We start from the raw sequence: 22,500 nt of genomic DNA on the forward strand, positions 1-22,500 counted from the left end.
CTCTACCAAGACTCTACAGGCCCTCTACCAAGACTCTACAGGCCCTCTACTGGCCCTCTACCGGGACTCTGCCAGGACTCTGCCGGTCTCTATTGGCCCTCTACCGGGACTCTGCTGGGACTCTACCGGTCTTTATCAGGACTCTACAGGCCCTCTACCGGTCTCTACTGGGACTCTACTGGCCCTCTACCAGGACTCTACTGGCCCTCTACCAGTCTCTATTGGCCCTCTACTGGGACTCTACCAGGACTCTACAGGCCCTCTACTGGCCCTCTACCGGGACTCTACCAGGACTCTACAGGCCCTCTACTGGCTCTCTACCGGGACTCTGCAAGGACTCTACTGGCCCTCTACCAGGTCTCTATTGGCCCTCTACCGGGACTCTACCAGGACTCTACAGGCCCTCTACCGGGACTCTGCCAGGACTCTGCCGGTCTCTACAGGCCCTCTACCGGTCTCTACAGGCCCTTTACTGGACCTCTACCGGGACTCTACCAGGACTCTACAGGCCCTCTACCGGGACTCTGCCAGGACTCTACTGGTCTCTATTGGCCCTCTACCGGGACTCTGCCAGGACTCTACTGGCCCTCTACCGGGACTCTACCGGTCTTTACCGGGACTCTACAGGCCCTCTACCGGTCTCTACTGGCCCTCTACCGGGACTCTACAGGCCCTCTTCTGGTCTTTACCGGGACTCTACCAGGACTCTACAGGCCCTCTTCCGGTCTTTACTGAGACTCTACTGGCCCTCTAACAGTGTCTACCGGGACTCTACTGGCCCTCTACCAGTCTCTATTGGCCCTCTACCGGGACTCTACCAGGACTCTACAGGCCCTCTTCCGGTCTTTACTGGGACTCTACTGGCCCTCTACCAGTGTCTACCGGGACTCTACTGGCCCTCTACCAGTCTCTATTGGCCCTCTACCGGGACTCTACCAGGACTCTACAGGCCCTCTACTGGCCCTCTACTGGGACTCTACCAGGACTCTACAGGCCCTCTGCTGGCTCTCTACTGGGACTCTGCCAGGACTCTACTGGCCCTCTACCGGTCTCTACAGGCCCTCTACTGGACCTCTACTGGGACTCTACCAGGACTCTACAGGCCTTCTACCGGACTCTACAGGCCCTCCACTGGCCCTTTACCGGGACTCTGCCAGGACTCTACTGGCCATCTACCGGTCTTTACAGGGACTCTACCAGGACTCTACAGGCCCTCTACCGGTCTCTACTGGCCCTCTACCGGGACTCTACAGGCCCTCTACCGGTCTTTACCGGGACTCTACCAGGACTCTACAGGGACTCTACTGGCCCTCTACCAGGACTCTACTGGCCATCTACCGGTCTTTACAGGGACTCTACCAGGACTCTACAGGCCCTCTACCGGTCTCTACTGGCCCTCTACCGGGACTCTACAGGCCCTCTTCCGGTCTTTACCGGGACTCTACCAGGACTCTACAGGCCCTCTACCGGTCTTTACCGGGACTCTACCAGGACTCTACAGGCCCTCTACCGGTCTCTACTGGCCCTCTACCGGTCTCTACTGGGACTCTACTGGCCCTCTACCAGTCTCTACCGGGACTCTACAAGGACTCTACTGGCCCTCTACCAGTCTCTATTGGCCCTCTACCGGGACTCTACCGGACTCTACAGGCCCTCTACCGGGACTCTACAGGCCCTCTACTGGCTCTCTACCGGGACTCTGCAAGGACTCTACTGGCCCTCTACCAGGTCTCTATTGGCCCTCTACCGGGACTCTACAGGCCCTCTACCAGGACTCTGCCAGGACTCTACAGGCCCTCTACCGGTCTCTACAGGCCCTTTACTGGACCTCTACCGGGACTCTACCAGGACTCTACAGGCCCTCTACCGGGACTCTGCCAGGACTCTACTGGCCCTCTACCGGGACTCTGCCAGGACTCTACCGGTCTTTACCGGGACTCTACAGGCCCTCTACCGGTCTCTACTGGCCCTCTACCGGGACTTTACAGGCCCTCTACTGGTCTCTACTGGCCCTCTACCGGTCTCTACTGGCCCTCTACCGGGACTCTACAGGCCCTCTTCCGGTCTTTACCGGGACTCTACCAGGACTCTACAGGCCCTCTTCTGGTCTTTACCGGGACTCTACCAGGACTCTACAGGCCCTCTTCTGGTCTTTACCGGGACTCTACCAGGACTCTACAGGCCCTCTTCCGGTCTTACCGGGACTCTACCAGGACTCTACAGGCCCTCTTCCGGTCTTTACTGGGACTCTACTGGCCCTCTACCAGTCTCTATTGGCCCTCTACCGGGACTCTACCAGGACTCTACAGGCCCTCTACTGGCCCTCTACTGGGACTCTACCAGGACTCTACAGGCCCTCTACTGGCTCTCTACTGGGACTCTGCCAGGACTCTACTGGCCCTCTACCGGTCTCTACAGGCCCTCTACTGGACCTCTACTGGGACTCTACCAGGACTCTACAGGCCTTCTACCGGACTCTACAGGCCCTCTACTGGCCCTTTACCGGGACTCTGCCAGGACTCTACTGGCCATCTACCGGTCTTTACAGGGACTCTACCAGGACTCTACAGGCCCTCTACCGGTCTCTACTGGCCCTCTACCGGGACTCTACAGGCCCTCTACCGGTCTTTACCGGGACTCTACCAGGACTCTACAGGGACTCTACTGGCCCTCTACCGGGACTCTGCCAGGACTCTGCTGGCCATCTACTGGTCTTTACAGGGACTCTACCAGGACTCTACAGGCCCTCTTCCGGTCTTTACCGGGACTCTACCAGGACTCTACAGGCCCTCTACCGGTCTTTACCGGGACTCTACCAGGACTCTACAGGCCCTCTACCGGTCTCTACTGGCCCTCTACCGGTCTCTACTGGGACTCTACAGGCCCTCTACCAGTCTCTACCGGGACTCTACCAGGACTCTACCAGGACTCTACTGGCCCTCTACCAGTCTCTACCGGGACTCTACCAGGACTCTACCAGGACTCTACTGGCCCTCTACCAGTCTCTATTGGCCCTCTACCGGGACTCTACCGGACTCTACAGGCCCTCTACCGGGACTCTACCGGACTCTACAGGCCCTCTACTGGCCCGCTACCGGGACTCTGCCAGGACTCTACAGGCCCTCTACCGGTCTCTATTGGCCCTCTACTGGCCCTCGACCCGGACTCTGCCAGGACTCTACTGGCCCTCTACCAGTCTCTATTGGCCCTCTACCGGGACTCTACCGGACTCTACAGGCCCTCTACTGGCCCTCTACCGGTCTCTATTGGCCCTCTACTGGCCCTCTACCCGGACTCTGCCAGGACTCTACTGGCCCTCTACTGGGACTCTACAGGCCCTCTACCGGGACTCTACAGGCCCTCTACCGGGACTCTACAGGCCCTCTACCGGGACTCTACAGGCCCTCTACCGGGACTCTACCAGGACCCTACAGGCCCTCTACCGGTCTCTACTGGCCTTCTACCGGTCTCTACTGGCCCTCTACTGGTCTCTACTGGCCCTCTACTGGCCCTCTACCAGGACCCTACAGGCCCTCTACCGGGACCCTACAGGCCCTCTGCTAGTCTCTAGACCCCATGCCAGAATATAACTCATGCACCATTCCACAATAAACACACAGTTACTGTTTGAGTGAAGTGGAAACTGAATAGTGTGTATGCGTGACCTGTTCAGTGCTCTCTCCATGGCCTGCTGGCTGTACGGACACTTCCCCACCACCACGGCTTTGAAATAGAGTGCCTCCTGCAGGAAGTGGCTCAGCAGCGCACCCTGGAAGCCCACCACAGTCCAGCGAGCCAGTTTATCGCTGCAGGAAAGCGACAGAGTGGGCTCTCCACGGCCCGGCTTCACCCTCAGCAGCCCCACGCTGTGGTACATTAACCCGGGCCCTTTGGGGTCCGCCGGTGCCCCGGGAACACTCTTGGCCCCGGTTCGGTGCACATCAGATACATCACAGTCCTCCACAGCTGCAGCGTTTCCAGATTGTGTCTCTTCAGAGACTTTTAATTTCTTCCTCACTCCTCCAGACTCTTCTCTCCATCTCACACTTTCCATTTCTGAATCCTGATTGGTCGCCTCACTGTCCTCCTCTGATCTTATTGGTGGACACGGCTGAACCTGGCTGTCAGTCATTGGGACGATGGAGGCGTCTCCACCTGAACGAGCGAAAGGAATGTTAGAAGACTGCGAATGTCAAACACAAACTGGCTTCGTCTTCATTCAGTTCTGCAGCAGCCACGTCTCCTGGTACGTTCTACCTAACAGATGGCCTCTGTGTGTGTTGTGTGTGTGGCTTCTATTTAGTACCTTTATAAGGACCATATTTGTTCACAATGACAGCAAAATGATAGTTTGTAAAAATGGGGACAACTTTCTTGCTTTTGTTAAAAAAATGGAAGAGAATAAAGCCTTCTTCTAGTTAAAGAGATTCAAGTGACGATCAGGTTTAAGTGTAGTGCAGTTAATTGACTACTCTCTCTCTCTCTCTCTGTGTGTGCGCGTGTGTGTGTGTGTGTCTCACAAGGTGTGTGGCTTGTGAAGAAGACAAAGGAGATTCCAGGACGAAGTTTCCACTTCCCGTTCTGATTCGCCGGACAGAAGACTGAGTTCTGGTCGCCACGCAGCGCCAAACACAGCTGCTCCATCAAATACCTAATGCACGCACGCACGCACACACACACACACACACACACACACACACACACACACACACACACACACACACACACACACACACACACACACAAAGTCAGTCTTAAACCATGCCCAGAAATATCTGTAAATCTATATTATTATTCATTCAGTAAATGATCATGTAATTCTCTGCATTAATCATTAATTATTTCACGTAGTAAATGGCTGCTGTTGTCATTCTGTGAAACATTTGTCTTTTCATAAATAAATACAAAATCCTACTTCTGCAGCTGGTCTGAGATGACTGAAGAACACTGAGTGGAAGCACTGACTGTGATTATTACTGTCCACTGGGACCTGATGCTCCTGACCCCCTTAACATGAGCTACTCCTGATTTTCATGGACTCCTTTATTCCATGTGATGCTCTGTATTTTGTTTGTTTGTTGTGCTTTGACGTCTGTCTTTTGGTGTTTAGAGTTCTGAGGACTTCTATAAGCACTTTGGGTTACTGCAAAGCGCTATAATAATATAAATGTGTTATTATCATCATCGTTCTGTGCTGTGGTAGAGAGACCTCTGTGTGACTGGGAACTGGGGGTGGGCTCAGCCTCAGTGTGGATTCTAAGTCATGAACATTAGCTCCAGAACGCACCAGCTGTTCAACTAAAGGCAGAGCAGAAACCTCAAATAAAACACAGGTGAATGGATAGTCGTCTTCATCCTCGTCCTGCCGGAAGTGTGTGTGTGTCCACACACAGTCACACACCCAGCTGTTCTGAGGACCCTGAGCCAGGATGCAGCGTCTGCCTCAATCACACACCTAGTCAAACAGGGACTATGTACAGATAAAGGTGTGTCACCTGACACAGCTCCTGCGTGCGATCACCTCTGCGTGGCTATCATTCAAAACATCACCTGTTCAGAAACGGACACACACACACACACACACACACACACACACACTTGTTTCTGTGAAATACAGGGACAATAGGTAGACAATAGGTAGACTTCCATTCATTTTGCTCTAACCTTAAAATGTAATGTAATGTAAGTGTGTAAACAAGGTCAGGGCTTCAACTCATGATATGATGCTAATTATAATTTTATATCAGGCACCAGTTAAATAAGTTTATAAAACACTGCTGGCACCCATGACATAAACAAGTCTCCTCCACCTCCTTCATCTGAGTTTAAGCGTCTGTATTTACCACGAGGGCTCATTGCAGAGCGGCCGATGCACTTGGTTCCAGTTCCCAAAGCCACCACCTCCCTGTGGACTGAAGAACAGAAGAGAACAGACCCCAGCTGCTTATCAATACTCTTTAGCTGATCACTTTTTATTGACTGTCCTGGGCGTATCACTGTTTACATGTTTATTGAACATTAAATCATTTCTGGGAGTTGGCTGTTTACTTGACTTCATCTAGAAAAAATACAGCATTAATTCAAAACATTGTTAAAGTTTAGTTTCATGAAGCCGGAGCACTCCGCTCTTAAACAGAAACTGTGTTTTATCTGTGAAAAAAAAACGTGGGTGAACCTCCTCCATGTGTTGGGTTTCCTTATGAGTGTTTCTGCCTGAAATGTTTCATGGAATTACATATTTCCACCACAGAGGGCGCCATTTCCCCATACCTGACAAACATGCAGCTTAAGGTTTGATCTCATTATAGATTCATTCATTTACTCAAACTGCAGTTCAGGGCGGTGGTGGGTCCAGAGCCTAGGCGGATCACTGGGCGCAAGGTGGGAACACACCCTGGTGAGGCTGCCACACTCACAGCTACGGACACTTTTGAGTCACCAATCCACCTACTGGTGTGTGTTTTGGACGGTGGGAGGAAATTGGAGCACCAGGAGGAAACCCACGCAGACACAGGGAGAACACACCACACTCCTCACAGTAGGGCTCAAGCCCACAACCCCAGGACCCTGTTAAGAAACTGTAAATGTACAGTTTGTGTCTCAATGCAGAACTGGTTATCAATAAATTATATAATTATAAATGATCAATAAACACTTAATTATTAGACCTCAAGAATATAGCAGAGACAAAATGATGGAATATAAACAATAAACTATTTTGGACACAGGTGATAACTGTTTTGTGATGACTGACCACTGTGTCCTGTTTTCTCTGTGATCTTCAGCACTGCAGCCAGCAAAGTCCACTGCAATCCAGCTTCAGGTTTTCCCTTCCGAGGAAGTGAGAGATAAACATCGTACACCAGCTGAGAAATTTCATCACTCTCACACATTCCTAAACAGTTAAATCACAGCACAGAGAAACAGTAAATACACAGCACAGAGAAACAGTAAAAACACAGCACAGAGAAACCATAAAAATACAGCACAGAGAAACGGTAAAAAGAACAGCACAGAGAAACATTAAAAACACACAGCACAGAGAAACAGTAAAAACACACAGCACAGAGAAACAGTAAAAACACAGCACAGAGAAACAGTAAAAACACAGCACAGAGAAACAGTAAAAACAGCAGCACAGAGAAACAGTAAAAACAGCAGCACAGAGAAACAGTAAAAACAGCAGCACAGAGAAACAGTAAAAACACACAGCACAGAGAAACAGTAAAAACACACAGCACAGAGAAACAGTAAAAACAGCAGCACAGAGAAACAGTAAAAACACGGCACAGAGAAACAGTAAAAACATGGCACAGAGAAACAGTAAAAACACACAGCACAGAGAAACAGTAAAAACACACAGCACAGAGAAACAGTAAAAACACACAGCACAGAGAAACAGTAAAAACACGGCACAGAGAAACAGTAAAAACACACGGCACAGAGAAACAGTAAAAACACACGGCACAGAGAAACAGTAAAAACACACGGCACAGAGAAACAGTAAAAACACACGGCACAGAGAAACAGTAAAAACACACGGCACAGAGAAACAATAAAAACACACGGCACAGAGAAACAGTAAAAACACACAGCACAGAGAAACAGTAAAAACACACAGCACAGAGAAACAGTAAAAACACACAGCACAGAGAAACAGTAAAAACACACAGCACAGAGAAACAGTAAAAACAGCAGCACAGAGAAACAGTAAAAACACACAGCACAGAGAAACAGTAAAAACACGGCACAGAGAAACAGTAAAAACACACAGCACAGAGAAACAGTAAAAACACACAGCACAGAGAAACAGTAAAAACACGGCACAGAGAAACAGTAAAAACACACAGCACAGAGAAACAGTAAAAACACACAGCACAGAGAAACAGTAAAAACACGGCACAGAGAAACAGTAAAAACACGGCACAGAGAAACAGTAAAAACACGGCACAGAGAAACAGTAAAAACACGGCACAGAGAAACAGTAAAAACACGGCACAGAGAAACAGTAAAAACACGGCACAGATAAACAGTAAAAACACGGCACAGAGAAACAGTAAAAACACACAGCACAGAGAAACAGTAAAAACACACAGCACAGAGAAACAGTAAAAACACACAGCACAGAGAAACAATAAAAACACACAGCACAGAGAAACAATAAAAACACACAGCACAGAGAAACAATAAAAACACACAGCACAGAGAAACAGTAAAAACACACAGCACAGAGAAACAGTAAAAACAGCAGCACAGAGAAACAGTAAAAACACGGCACAGAGAAACAGTAAAAACACGGCACAGAGAAACAGTAAAAACACACAGCACAGAGAAACAGTAAAAACACACAGCACAGAGAAACAGTAAAAACACGGCACAGAGAAACATTAAAAACACGGCACAGAGAAACAGTAAAAACACGGCACAGAGAAACAGTAAAAACACAGCACAGAGAAACAGTAAAAACACACAGCACAGAGAAACAGTAAAAACACACAGCACAGAGAAACAGTAAAAACACACAGCACAGAGAAACAGTAAAAACACACAGCACAGAGAAACAGTAAAAACAGCAGCACAGAGAAACAGTAAAAACACGGCACAGAGAAACAGTAAAAACACGGCACAGAGAAACAGTAAAAACACACAGCACAGAGAAACAGTAAAAACACACAGCACAGAGAAACAGTAAAAACACGGCACAGAGAAACATTAAAAACACAGCACAGAGAAACAGTAAAAACACAGCACAGAGAAACAGTAAAAACACGGCACAGAGAAACAGTAAAAACACGGCACAGATAAACAGTAAAAACACAGCACAGAGAAACAGTAAAAACACACAGCACAGAGAAACAGTAAAAACACGGCACAGATAAACAGTAAAAACACGGCACAGAGAAACAGTAAAAACACGGCACAGAGAAACAGTAAAAACACACAGCACAGAGAAACAGTAAAAACACACAGCACAGAGAAACAGTAAAAACACACAGCACAGAGAAACAGTAAAAACACACAGCACAGAGAAACAGTAAAAACACACAGCACAGAGAAACAATAAAAACACACAGCACAGAGAAACAGTAAAAACACACAGCACAGAGAAACAGTAAAAACACACAGCACAGAGAAACAATAAAAACACACAGCACAGAGAAACAATAAAAACACACAGCACAGAGAAACAGTAAAAACACACAGCACAGAGAAACAGTAAAAACACACAGCACAGAGAAACAGTAAAAACAGCAGCACAGAGAAACAGTAAAAACACGGCACAGAGAAACAGTAAAAACACGGCACAGAGAAACAGTAAAAACACACAGCACAGAGAAACAGTAAAAACACAGCACAGAGAAACAGTAAAAACACGGCACAGAGAAACAGTAAAAACACGGCACAGAAAACGGGTTCAAAATATTATTTCTCGTTCCAAAATAAATGCACCGTTTAAAGCTGCAGCAGAATCTTAAATTCCATCTGAAACTGAGCAGTAGACATTTTGGCAATGAGGAGTTCCACCTTAAATCGTGCAGCAGTAAGACAACAATGACCCCAGATCTAATGTAAAGCTGCACGTTTTAAGGTGGAGTGAACAATTCGGATAAGACGTGAGCTCTAGCTTCGTCTGCGCTCTTTATCTCTTTTATAGCGCCATATAATTCCCCTTAAACCACAAATTAAATAGTAATAATAATAATAAAATAACAAACTGCAGCTGAAATATTTAAAAGAAAGCTCGTACTTTTGTAAACTTCAGGGCTGAACAATCCGCGTAGACCGCGTTTCAAATTAAGAGTCCCTATGTGGGACACACGAAATCTATGTTAAATATATTTACAATTATATAGTTTATGTGTTTAGTGGACAGCATGATTTTTTAGCTGTCAAAATTATAACACCATTAAACTTTCCCTAAGATATTTTCACTGTGCGTAATGTTTTCCAATATTTAGAAAATTCAAGCAAAAAATAAAACCAACTAAAAACTGTAATGTCATAAAAATATCAAACAATAGAAATAATTGTTTTATTCCGCATTTCATATTAATACCGTGAGAAAAATAAATCTCCATTATTTCTCCATAATTTTATAAAGACAAGTGGCTCTTCATACTGTGATTAATTCCACACTAAATTAAACATATCATACTGATAAATATTGGCCACATGTATTGGTTTTAGGGTCGTTTAGAGTTACTGTGTGTCTACTGTTCCCACCCTTCACTGGACTGATTGTGTTTCTTTGAAGTGAATGTATTAAACATCAAACATATGATCAGAAGCTGGTTTGACCCCAACACCAAGGCTGCAGTGGAGAGGCAGCTCATCACTGATGTCTCTCTCAATCAGAAGGATCTGTCAAACGCAGCAGGGAAAAGAGACCTGTCCCAGTGAGTCCACACCTGATGAAGGGTACACTTCTGTGACAGTGTTTTTACTGTTTAAGGCCTTGAATGTGTTTTTGTCAAAGGAGCTGTTGGCAGTGTTCTCGTGGCATTGATTGACTTCTCTGGTGTTTTGGAGACAGCAACAGAACTTCACTAATGTGGTGAAGTGTGGTTAGCGGCTTATTACCACCACAGTGAGGTCACTGTCTGCTCAGTGAGCTTTCCTTCGAGAACCGTTTTTGTACATATTTAAGAAAAGGGTCACACTTGGACAATTCCCAGAAAACAAATGAACACAACAGCACACGTGTGAACTCTGGGACAGGCCGTGAATGAATCGATTGACATTGGTTTGCCTTTTTTCTGTATGTTTTATCACAAAACACAGATCCCAAAGCGTCCAGATCAGGAGCTGCTGTGGAAGTGGTTTATGAACCTGACTTGGTCCAGAGCTTTTTGTGAAACAGAGCCTTCAGTTCTGAATGAATGTGATGCTGAAAGTTGCCGCAGATGGATGAAGCTGAACACCAAGGGGCGCCTCGATTGGTCACTTATCGACGAAATCGTTCAGGAAATGCCCAACATTCACTGACACTGCAGCCTTATGACGAGGGTGGAACACCCCTCAGATGCTCATCACTCGGGCTGTGTGTTAGGAACCAACCCGTAAAACATTTTCTTAATCACTGTCATGACACTGAAGGTTATATGTATTCTTGTTATTTTTAATAGAACCAGAAGTGATCCAAATTCATCTGCCTTAACCTCCATCAAATAAAACCAAACGGCACCAGGTTTGATCCTGATGATTAATCACACATCACTGAATCTGTTCAAAGTATAGCTTCATTCATTCATCTTCTGTGAGCACTTCATCCTGTTCAGTGTGACTCTGGACCCTAGACCGGACACCACACACTCACCCAGTCACTCACACAGTCACCCACACACACCTGTGGACAGTTTCACACACACACACACACACACACACACTCACCCAGTCACTCACACACACACCTGTCGACTGTTTCACACACTCACCCAGTCACTCACACACACGCCTGTGGACATTTTCACACACACACACACACACACTCACCCAGTCACACACACACACGCACACACACACACACACACCTGTGGACAGTTTGACACACACACACACACACACACACACCTGAGTTTCCTACGGCTGTTTTGTGTGAATAAGTGAATCAGAGACTAAGATGTACATATGGTTTTTAATCATGGATTTTTGTACAATCATTGTTTTGCTCCCAAACCACAGCAGAACTCCCATCGACTCTGTACACAACAACGCATCGATTCACACAGAACGAAAATAATCACAGAATTAAAACCATATTCAGTCTAATCACGTGTGAGTCCTCGCTGTCCCTCGCTCGCACCACACACTCAGACTCCATCTCGGTCCTGTTCAGGTACGGAATCATCTCCCGTGTGCTGCAGGTGCGAAGCGTTTGGCTTAGCGGCGTTTTACTGAGAGCTGAAGAAATTTATTGGTTCAGTTCTATGACAATTCACCAGGTCTGTCTTTGCAGGGTGTGCTTCTGTTTCTCCAGGACAGGGGGCGCTGTTCCTGTCTCTCTGACGTCTGGTGGATGATTCAGCGTACAAGAAGTAATCGATTTGTTTCTGATATTTATTTTTACAGGAGAAGCACCTTACGGAACTCACTCACACTCATACTCACTCACACCTTTAGGAAACGCTCCACAAGAGGGCGCTACGCATCTGTTCTACAGCAGCTGTCTTTAACATTGTGTGGGAATGTCATGATGAATGGACCAATAGAAATCCTCTGTAAGGAATAAGGAATAAAATCTCTTCACGTAAAAGTGACTACTTTTGGATGTTTCATAAGTGTCTAGAGTCTAATTGGCTCACAGCAGGTCAGGTGACCTGTCGCCACGGTGAAGAGGAAGCGGTTATTGCAGGTGTCAGGTCTAATATTTCACACCTTTAGCCTTTAACAATCAGAATAATAACATTGCGCTAATATCTTTAATAGTTTTTTACTGAAAATTCTATGTGTATCTTTTAATGTTGAACTGGCCCCTCCCCCAAAGCTGTCTCAGCAGGTGAGTGAAACCGACTCCGCCCCCTCCACACTTGGTCCAGGTTTACTTTAACCCCCTCACTCCTGGCCGAAACCCTCCGTCTCCTCGATGGCGAACAGCAGCTTCTCTCGGAGCTGCTCCAGGTTCCTGTACGGCGGCAGGTCCAGGCGGTTGAAGCTGTGTTCATCAACGAGAGCAAATTCATTTAGAAACAACACCAAAGCTTTTTCTGAACAAATGAATATTTGTGGACGTTTTTTCTGAAATCTTTGGAGAGGAATTAACCACTGAGCCACTCCTCTGTCGGTTTATGGCAATTCTCATTTTACTGAAAATAACCTAAAAACACAGTGTTACTGCGCTCCGTTCCCGACTCTAACACTGCCCCCATCTGTAAATGGTCTAGGCACCACGGGGGTCTCCTGGGGACAGGGACAGGGCTTAGACCACGGTGTCCTTCGGGAGCTAAAACACTACTGATTTTCAGTGAAGAGCCAGAACTCTGAAAGAACAGTGTAACAGGGGTCTGCTTTTCATTGTGGCTCGTGTTCCACAGGCATCACGTGAACTTAGCAGACGTTCCACTTACAATTACAATTCAGCCAATCGTATGAGGAAGTGAGGCTCACCAGGTGTGGCTCCTCGGCAGCCAGGTCTCCTTCCCCACTTTGTCAATGCAGAACTTCTGTGGGCCGTTGCTCCCTGAGGAGGAGGAGAAGGTGAAGTGACGTTAACGGTGGATAAAAAGCTGTGGTGTGACTGTGTATGAGCCTTTGAAGCTAATAAAGGAAAGTCCTGCAGTTTTTAAAGGTCCAGTTACAGCCTGGTGATCGTAAAAACAGCCCCAGACCGTCAGGAGCCTTGAGTAAACAAATACAGGGTGTAAACTGATGTTTGCTGACGTGTGCTGAACTTGAGGAGAAGAATGGTTTCTGACCCGGATCAGGCTTCTCTCTTCAAGAAGGAGGTTTAAAGTAGCGATCTGCAGATTACACAGGTTTAAGAACCGTACCTACATCGACTAGGATCCTCATCCTAATAAAGGGAGCAGAGTGCCTGAGGACTCCGGTGAGTACAGGACTGCTGTCTGTTTTTATGCTTGTGTTTTTTATGAAGGTTTGTGTAGCACAAGTAAAAATAAAAGGAACCGAATCATAACTACGCTAGTGAGTGCCTCTGAGAGACCTGAGGCCAGTCCACTGCTTCTTTATGAACGACTCTGGACAGCTCAACTCCCCTGAGGAGAACACACACACTGCTCAGATTTAGAGAGGGAGGGCCCTACCAGAGAGAAAGATCCCCAGTGTACTCTCTAAGTCCCCCGCTTCAGAGGCTGAGGCATCACCGGAGATCGAATCAATCTGGAGCCAGCCCCTACACTCGGTGAAAGAAGCACTACGTAAATGTGGGGGTTTGAAGCCCTCGCTGGTTAAAATGTAAACACAAGCATCTTTCATATTGAGTGATTTCAAGAAGTAAATACGGGCCGTTTTTTTACTGCTGTCTCTTTCATTTCCAACAAAAGTACAAAACTGCACCAAGACCAGCTTTAAAGCAACAGTGGGTAAGGTTTGGGATTTTGCTCCTGGGCTCCCCCTACAGCTGTAAATTTTCAATAAAAACTATACGTAGTGTTACTTTAAATGATGTATGAATCTGTCATTTTACCAATGAGTTCAGCGAAGCCGCCCACGGGGAGTCTGCAGGTCCCAGTGACGAACTGCAGCAGCCGGATCCGCTTCTCATTGTCCATCTCCTTCACTACCTACAGACGACAGGTCACAGAGCATTAACACACACACACACACACACACACACACACACACACGGTGGACGAGGACGTTCGCCTCTCAGTGCTTTGATTTTGGGTTTAAATCCCATCTGGGTGGAGTTTCCATGTTCTCTCTGTGTCTGCGTGGGTTTCCTCCGGGGTCTCTGGTTTGTGTAAGTCAATGAGTGTGTGTGTGTGTGTGTGTGTGTGTGTGTGAGCCCAGATATGGATGTTCTCTCTCTCCTGGGTGAAACCCTGGTGCCCGATGCAGTCCTCCAGGTGGACGCTCGCTCCTGGTCGAGAGGACGCTGTGCGTGTTTGGTGTGTGTGTGTGTGTGTGTGTGTTGCATGTTGATTGGAATGGCAGTGCTGATTGTAAAACGTCCCTCTGTGTCTAGAAAGGTGCTCTATAAAAGTAAAGATAAATAAATAAACAAACCCAGCCCGGTTCTACTCACCTGCCAGAACCAGTGAATCTGTTTGCTGTTCTTGGTGTAATGGCGATAGATGGTGTTTTTCTGCCAGTCACTGAGATCGATCTCCTGCATCCCACAGAGCATCAGCTGCGAGAGGTGAGACACAGATCACAGGTCAGAATTTAAAAACCAGGACAGAGCTGGACTCTGGATCATTGTGATGTTCTGAGACTGCGCTGACACTTTCATTCTGAAACCTTTCTGACAGTCGTTTAAGAAGATAATAAAAGGTCTGTCCCAAAACCTAGTGAGCTCAGGGGAGCAGGCAGCGCTCTGCCAGTCGTCCGTCCTCATCAGGTACGACCTGTAACCACCCACCGCCCGCGACCGGTGGTTACTTCCCTCATGGATCCTGCTCGTCACGTTTCTATTGCGATGTTAATGATGACTGCTCTGGGAGAAGAGTGGAACTGTCAGGAGTTGTGTTTGCGGTGCAGCATGGCATTGCCTTTGCGACTTGATGGAACTGTTCAATGTCGCCTTAAAATTCAGCCGGATTAAGGTGTCTCGGTAGGCAGAGTATTTAAGGTGCCTAAGAGTTGGGACAGCCCACATGTCGGGAGTGATGTAAAATGTCGACAGCTCACTAGGTTTGGGACAGACTGAAAAATAAATATATGAGTTTACTGTCAGCAAAAGGACCTTAAAACCTGAACTAAAACAGTTGAAGAACTGCTGGTGTAAAGTCAGAGCCGGCTGCACCCACCTCCAGCTCCTTCTCATCGAAGTATCGCAGCCACTCGAGCGGAACCACCTCATTAAATCCATCCAGAAAAGCCTTGGTCTGCTCCTCCACCCCTCGAGTAAACCTCCAGTCTGTCAACAAACTGAGCGCAGACACACGGCCGGGTAAACAACAGCCCTTCCACAAGCTTAATGCAACATTAAACCCAGCTATAATCCTAATCTCAATCCCAAACTTAAGCCCTAACTCTAAACTGCACTGCAATCCCAAACTCCACCTCAATCCCAAACAAACTCCAAACATTAATCCAAACCCCAAACCCTAATCCCAAACTCCAAACTCTAATCCCAATCAAACTCCAAACCTTAATCCCAAACAAACTCCAAACATTAATCCCAATCCCAAACTCCTCCCCAATCCCAAACAAACTCCAAACATTAATCCCAATCCCAAACTCCAAACCTTAATCCAAAACAAACTCCAAATCTTAATCCCAATCCCAACCTCCAAACCCTAACCCTAATCCCAAACTCCCAACCTTAATCCCAATCCCAAACTCCCAACTTTAATCCCAATCCCAAACTCCCAACCCTAATCCTAATCCCAAACCCCAAACCCTAATCCCAGTCCCAACCTCCAATCCCTAACCCTAATCCCAAACTCCCAACCTTAATCCCAATCCCAAACTCCCAACATTAATCCCAATTCCAAACTCCCAATCCTAATCCCAATCCCAACCTCCAAACCCTAACCCTTAATCCCAATCCCAACCTCCAAACTCTAACCCTAATCCCAAACTCCCAACTTTAATCCCAATCCCAAACTCACAACCCTAATCATAATCCCAAACCCTAATCCCAGTCCCAACCTCCAATCCCTAACCCTAATCCCAAACTCCCAACCTTAATCCCAATCCCAAGCTCCCAACATTAATCCCAATTCCAAACTCCCAATCCTAATCCCAAACCCTAATCCCAATCCCAACCTCCAAACCCTAACCCTAATCCCAAACTCCCAACTTTAATCCCAATCCCAAACTCACAACTTTAATCCTAATCCCAAACTCACAACCCTAATCCCAAACTCACAACCCTAATCCCAAACTCCCAACTTTAATCCTAATCCCAAACTCACAACTTTAATCCTAATCCCAAACTCACAACCCTAATCCTAATCCCAAACCCTAATACCAATCCCAACCTCCAAACCCTAATCCCAAACTCCACACCCTCCGAACACAAATAACAGTGCTATTGCAGTACCAGCAGGGGGCGTGGCCAGTACCTGATGTACTCCTCCTTGTTGTCGCGGGTGACAAGCTCGTTTTCCCCGTCGTCCTTCAGCTGATGAGTGGAAACTTTCCCCAGGATCTCCATGTCCTGAGCGAAGTACAGCTCCACCCCACACTCCTCCAGATCATTCTCCCTGCAGCACACAACACACAGCGTCATTTTACACACACACACACACACCTACACTTCACACTTCATACAGTTACACTCACACACACACATTCACTTTAACACACTCCACACTTTATTACAGAGTTCAGCTTTTAGTGACATTCACACACAGCTATTTAACACCAACTGTACTGGGATCAGACGGGGACTGGCTGTGTGTGAGAGCAGTGTGTGTGTGTGTGTGTGTGTACTTACTTGACCCACATGATGGAGTTATAGAACTCGGGGTCGATGGACTCCAGGTCTTTCAGGGTGGGTTTCTTGTTGAGCATTCGCTTGTAGAACGGCAGCGTGAAGCCTGTATCAATAAACTTCCCGTGGTACAGCGCCTACAGCAGGACACACACCGCAGACACATTCATTCATTCATTCATTCAGCACAGTTCAGAGTGTTTCACTGGGACAAAGGTGCACAGAGACAGAGGAAGAGAGTTCACTGGGAGTCTGAGACTGAGCATACGTCAGTGTAGATTTTATAAAGAAGGTTCAGCTTGTTGTTAAACAATGATCATGAATTTAATCAAATAATTATATAATCAAATCATATATAATAGGATTCATAATGATACATCATACAATATTCATACAGCTCTGTTAGTCCCTGTGTGAGGGAGAGAGAGAGAGACAGAGAGAGAGAGAGAGAGAGAGAGAGAGAGAGAGGGAGAGAGAGAGAGAGAGAGAGGGAGAGAGAGAGAGACATTGAGAGAGAGAGAGAGAGAACAGCAGTGTCTTTATACGAGGCGTTCCCTCTCTTGAGTTTAGACTAAATATAGCCGAGTGTTGGCGGGTGTGGGCAGGGTGCGGCACTGAGCTCATACGCAGGGGTGGGGGAGAGGGGTGTGTGTGTGTGTGTTTGAGGTCTGTAGTTTCTGGACTGTCTCCCGGAGTGAGCTGGACCATGGGCTGGTATAAAGCTGTGATTCACTCCGTCACAAACACTGTTCATATTCATAAACTGCCCTTGTTTATATCTGAGCAGCACAGCCAAACTTTCCAACTGTAGATTACAGTAAACACACTCAGAAATAAACACACACACACACACACACACACACACACACACACACACACCTGAGAGCATCTGTTACAGGAAAACCTCTTCAGGTTATAAGCGATGGAAAGAAACCAACAAGGAAAACTGTTTTTAATTTAAAGGCAACACATTATGATTAAGTCCCTTGTTCAACAAATGTTCACATTAAAGTGTGGATCTGGAGCCCACCAACCCACACACTGTGAAACAAGACCCCAGTCAGTTTTCTGTGCGCTGCCTGAGTCAGAAACACGGGATAAAACGAGCCGCTCTGATTCTGCTGCACTTTTGACATCAAGTGCAGAGACTTTAGAATGGCCCCGCCCCCTCGTCTGAGTCTGTCCAATCACAGCGCTGGACCCGTGTTTATGTGAGAGCACAAAGACGAGGTTAAACTCAGCAAAACAGACACAACGAGCGCGGAGAAATAAGAGCACTGAGTAAAAACGGAGAAGAAAGAGAACAGAGTGAAAACGGCTAAAAACCAGAGCTTCTGCTCCTCGCTCCTCACTGCTGTGCGCTCGGGGTCGGGGTGAACAGCGAGCGGCTCATTATCATTTAAAGGAACAGGTGCTGAACTGGGCACACGTTCACGTCTGCATTCGGCACGTGAACATTTACTGAAAGTCTTCTGTAGACGCCACGTGTGCAGTGTGTGGAGTGTGTGGAGGGGGAATGAACACTGCTTCGGCTTTAAATCATCTCCAATATTCAGCGTTTAGGAATTTTAAAAGTGTAATTCCTCAGCTGTGTGTATAACTGGGAAAGGAAAGAGACGCAGTCAGAGTGTCTCTGGAATAAACCGACTGGGATTTGGGAAACGTAATAATAATATAATAATAATAACACTCACACACTGCCTTTCACAAACTCAAGGACACTTTACAATTAAGCGATGGTAAGAAAAGAAAAGTCTTATAAAGTAATAAGATGAATAAAAGTCATATAAATGATGAAGTAAAGTCACAGGTGGTTATTAACTAATGACAGAAATAAGGAGGAGAACTATTTAAAAATAAAGAGCCCTGGTTAATGCTAGAGTTTTCATCGAGACATTACCTCACCCTTTAATTAACCCCTTACTCGGGATGAGTCTCCTGTCGTACAATGGTGGGTCATTTCTGACGCTCGACTGTCTTTAAAGACGCGGTGTAACCTCCACGTCCCCGTCTCTCTTCTGACCGCTCCCTGGCGCGCTGCAGACGCTGGGAACAGCTGTGTACTGTATACGATCAGCGCAGACGCAGCCGTCGCAGACGGACCACACACGTGTCCCAACGACAGGCGACGGTCCGAACAAAGAGAGAAAAGAGGCGCGAGGTGAACACAGCTCAGACCTCTCAGGAGAGAGAGGGGGCGGGTCTCCTGTAGGGGGCGGGGCTACTGCAGGGGGCGCTACGCATCACTGCACTGATGGAGGTTCAACGTGACGCGGCAAATTCAGGTCACTGTTCAGGAGCTTCCTGTAATGTTTTGCTAATATTTTCACCACACATTTGACTGAATCTGTGAAGTCTGCGCCTGTCGACGGGGGCCGGCGGTAATTATACATTTATATCGTTTATTATCGTTATTTCATCCATTGGATTGAACTCAGAAAAAGTAAATTCACGCGAACAGCAAACTCTCTCTTTTTGGAGCTCAGTTTGTCACAATATTTTTTCCCGCACACAATTAAAATAAACAGATTCACACCCATTTATTAGACACACACACACACACACACACACACACACACACACTCACCATGGCGATGAAGCGGCCAATGAAGCGGAAGTAGGTCAGGTGATCAGGGTTGATGGAGGAGGCGGGGTTAATCTGCAGGCAGTAGTTGTTTTTCCCAGCGTATTCAAACAAACAGTACATGGGGTTCAGAACCTCATGAGACAACAAGAAGAACCACTCCCTGTTGAGAGAGAGAGAGAGAGAGAGAGAGAGAGAGATAGAGAGAGAGAGAAGGAGAGAGAGAGAGAGAGAGAGAGGGAGAAAGAGGAAGAAAGAGAGAGAGAGAGAGAGAGAGAGAGAGAGAAAGAGAGAGCGAGAGAGAGAGAGAGAGAGAAAGAAAGAGAGAGAGAAAGAGAGAGAAACAGAGAGAGAGAGAGAGGGAGAAACAGAGAGAAACAGAAACAGAGAGAGAGAGAGAGAGAGAGAGAGAGAGAGAAAGAGAGAGAAACAGAGAGAGAGAGAGAGAGAGGGAGAAACAGAGAGAAACAGAAACAGAGAGAGAGAGAGAGAGAAAGAAAGAGAAACAGAGGGAGAGAGAGGGAGAAAGAGAGAAAGAAAGAGAGAAACAGAGAAAGAGAGAGAGAGAGAGAGAGACAGGGAGAGAGATAGAGAGACAGAGAGAGAGAGAGAGAGAGAGAGAGAGAGAGAGAGAGAGAATCAAAGGCAGGTAAAAGACAATAACACTAACTGCTGATTCTGTTTCCTCACTTCAACACGCTTGGAAGAGAACATTATGTATTGAACATTGCGACATGTGACCAGGCTATTTATAAACCCCATGCTCTGAGGATGCTTTCTTCTGAGGAGACGTGTGAACTGAGTTTTGGCATCAGCCTCTGCTTCTGTTTACAATTTCGCTGCATTCACACACACACACACACACACACACTGAGTAAACGGACACTGAGCCTGTGCCTGGTGAGACAGCGGAGCTGGAGACAGGAGACGTCAGTCCGAGGGATAAGACGCTCCAAACAAAATAAACCATGGAGAAAATAACCTCCCTGAAATAATACAGATCTGAATCAGTGGAGATTATTTAATCAAAACACAACTCTGACAAAGTCAAAGTCTGTGATCAATGGGAGTGTAAACATCAAATATGGACTTAAGAACCTCCACAAACAGAGCAGGACCTGTTCTACACAAAGAACACGACAGAACAAAGGTGTGCTGTGAGCTGAAGCGTAAAATAACAAAGTGATTAATGGACGACATGGTGATGTTTGGAGCAGGAGGAGACGTGTGTGAGGAGGAAGCTCTGATCTGGGAAAGTCACGCGAGTTGAAGTGTGCAGTTGAAACAGTGCTGTGTTAACTCTCTTAACTCTGAGCTCCATCACCGCTCGCTCTCTGACGCTGTGGAAGTGTTTGAGAACCGAGGAGACTCCGCGCTGCAGGGTTCAGAGTGGAATCGTCGGCCGTTCTTGTGAAAACGGTTTGTGGTCACGGCCTGATTCTCCTCTTTGTGATGATCACTGCCACTAAAGCAACGCTCTGCAAAATGAGGCCAAACGTTTCGCTGAAATAAACACTGACCACATGTCTGTATTAATCACAGTGTGATGAGGGTTTCTCCTGCAGAGCCGTCTGAGGGCTAGAAGGTCAGGCTTATTCAGCAGTGGTGTGAACGAGAGACAGTGAGAGACCTGAAATCTGTGAGATCTCACTCTGAGAAATTCACTCACAGTGTTTGGCCAAAAGTGGAGACCACACCCCCTCTCTGAATGGAGACCACACCCCTCTCCCAGTGGAAACCACTCCCCCTCTCTGAATGGAGACCACACCCCTCTCTGAATGGAGACCACACACCCTCTCTGAGTGGAAACCATGCCCCCTCTCTGAATGGAGACCACACCCCTCTCCGAGTGGAGTCCACGCCCCTCCCTGAGTGGAACCCACTTCCCCTCTCTGAATGGAGACCACACCCCTCTACAAAAGAAGACCACACCCCCTCTCTGAGTGGAGACCACGACCCCTCTAAGTGGAAACCACACCTCCTCTCAGAGTGGAGACCACACCCCCTCTCTGAATGGAGACCACGCCCCCTCTCCGAGTGGAGACCACTCCCCCCTCTCTGAATAGAGACCACACCACTCTACAAAAGAAGACCACACCCCCTCTGAGTGGAAACCACACCCCCTCTCTGAATGGAGACCACACCCCCTCTCTGAGTGGAGATCACGCCCCTCTCCGAGTGGAGACCACGCCCCCTCTCTGAGTGGAGACCACGACCCCTCTAAGTGGAAACCACACCTCCTCTCAGAGTGGAGACCACGCCCCCTCTCCGAGTGGAGACCACTCCCCCCTCTCTGAATAGAGACCACACCACTCTACAAAAGAAGACCACACCCCTCTGAGTGGAAACCACACCCCCTCTCTGAATGGAGACCACACCCCCTCTCTGAGTGGAGATCACGCCCCTCTCTGAGTGGAAACCACGACCCCTCTAAGTGGAAACCACACCTCCTCTCCGAGTGGAAACCACTCCCCCCTCTCTGAGTGGAGACCACGCTCCTCTCTGAGTGGAAACCACACCCCCTCTCTGAATGGAGACCACACACCCTCTCTGAGTGGAAACCACACCCCCTCTCTGAATGGAGACCACACCCCCTCTCTGAGTGGAAACCATGCCCCCTCTCCGAGTGGAGACCACGCCCCCTCTCCGACTGGAGACCACACCCCCTCTCTGAGTGGAGACCACGCCCCCTCTCTGAGTGGAAACCACGCCCCTCTCTGAGTGGAAACCACACCCCTCTCTGAGTGGAGACCATGCCCCCTCTCTGAGTGGAAACCACACCCCTCTCTGAGTGGAGACCACGCCCCCTCTCTGAGTGGAAAACACACCCCTCTCTGAGTGGAGACCACGCCCC

General features: G+C 47.6%; 2 protein-coding genes across 4 annotated transcripts in view; both read right to left on the reverse strand.

Moving 5' to 3' along the window:
* The window catches only part of adat1 (adenosine deaminase tRNA specific 1), an 18,166-nt gene extending 8,366 nt beyond the window's left edge, over positions 1–9,800 (reverse strand). For 2 of the 3 annotated variants that reach the window (XM_066650101.1, XM_066650099.1), the window contains exons 1-6: positions 9,749–9,800; positions 6,755–6,895; positions 5,844–5,912; positions 5,496–5,550; positions 4,521–4,651; positions 3,666–4,155 (exon numbers count right to left, since the gene is read on the reverse strand). In XM_066650101.1, coding sequence (XP_066506198.1) covers positions 3,666–4,155; positions 4,521–4,651; positions 5,496–5,550; positions 5,844–5,912; positions 6,755–6,893 — 884 coding nt within the window. In that variant the 5' untranslated portion in view covers positions 6,894–6,895; positions 9,749–9,800. Of the gene's footprint in view, positions 1–3,665; positions 4,156–4,520; positions 4,652–5,495; positions 5,551–5,843; positions 5,913–6,754; positions 6,896–9,450; positions 9,676–9,748 lie in introns of those variants that run through there. The other variant, XM_066650100.1, reaches the window with a different exon arrangement.
* A 1,832-nt stretch (positions 9,801–11,632) lies between these two features.
* wwp2 (WW domain containing E3 ubiquitin protein ligase 2) overlaps positions 11,633–22,500 on the reverse strand; it is a 48,236-nt gene continuing 37,368 nt past the window's right edge. The window contains 8 exon segments of the mRNA XM_066648803.1: positions 11,633–12,652; positions 13,105–13,177; positions 14,144–14,240; positions 14,705–14,809; positions 15,429–15,549; positions 16,692–16,832; positions 17,066–17,199; positions 19,650–19,809. Of these exon segments, the coding sequence (XP_066504900.1) occupies positions 12,553–12,652; positions 13,105–13,177; positions 14,144–14,240; positions 14,705–14,809; positions 15,429–15,549; positions 16,692–16,832; positions 17,066–17,199; positions 19,650–19,809 (931 nt within the window). The 3' untranslated portion in view covers positions 11,633–12,552.

This window comes from Hoplias malabaricus, chromosome 17 (genome assembly GCF_029633855.1).
Source record: "Hoplias malabaricus isolate fHopMal1 chromosome 17, fHopMal1.hap1, whole genome shotgun sequence".
Lineage (NCBI taxonomy): Eukaryota > Metazoa > Chordata > Actinopteri > Characiformes > Erythrinidae > Hoplias > Hoplias malabaricus.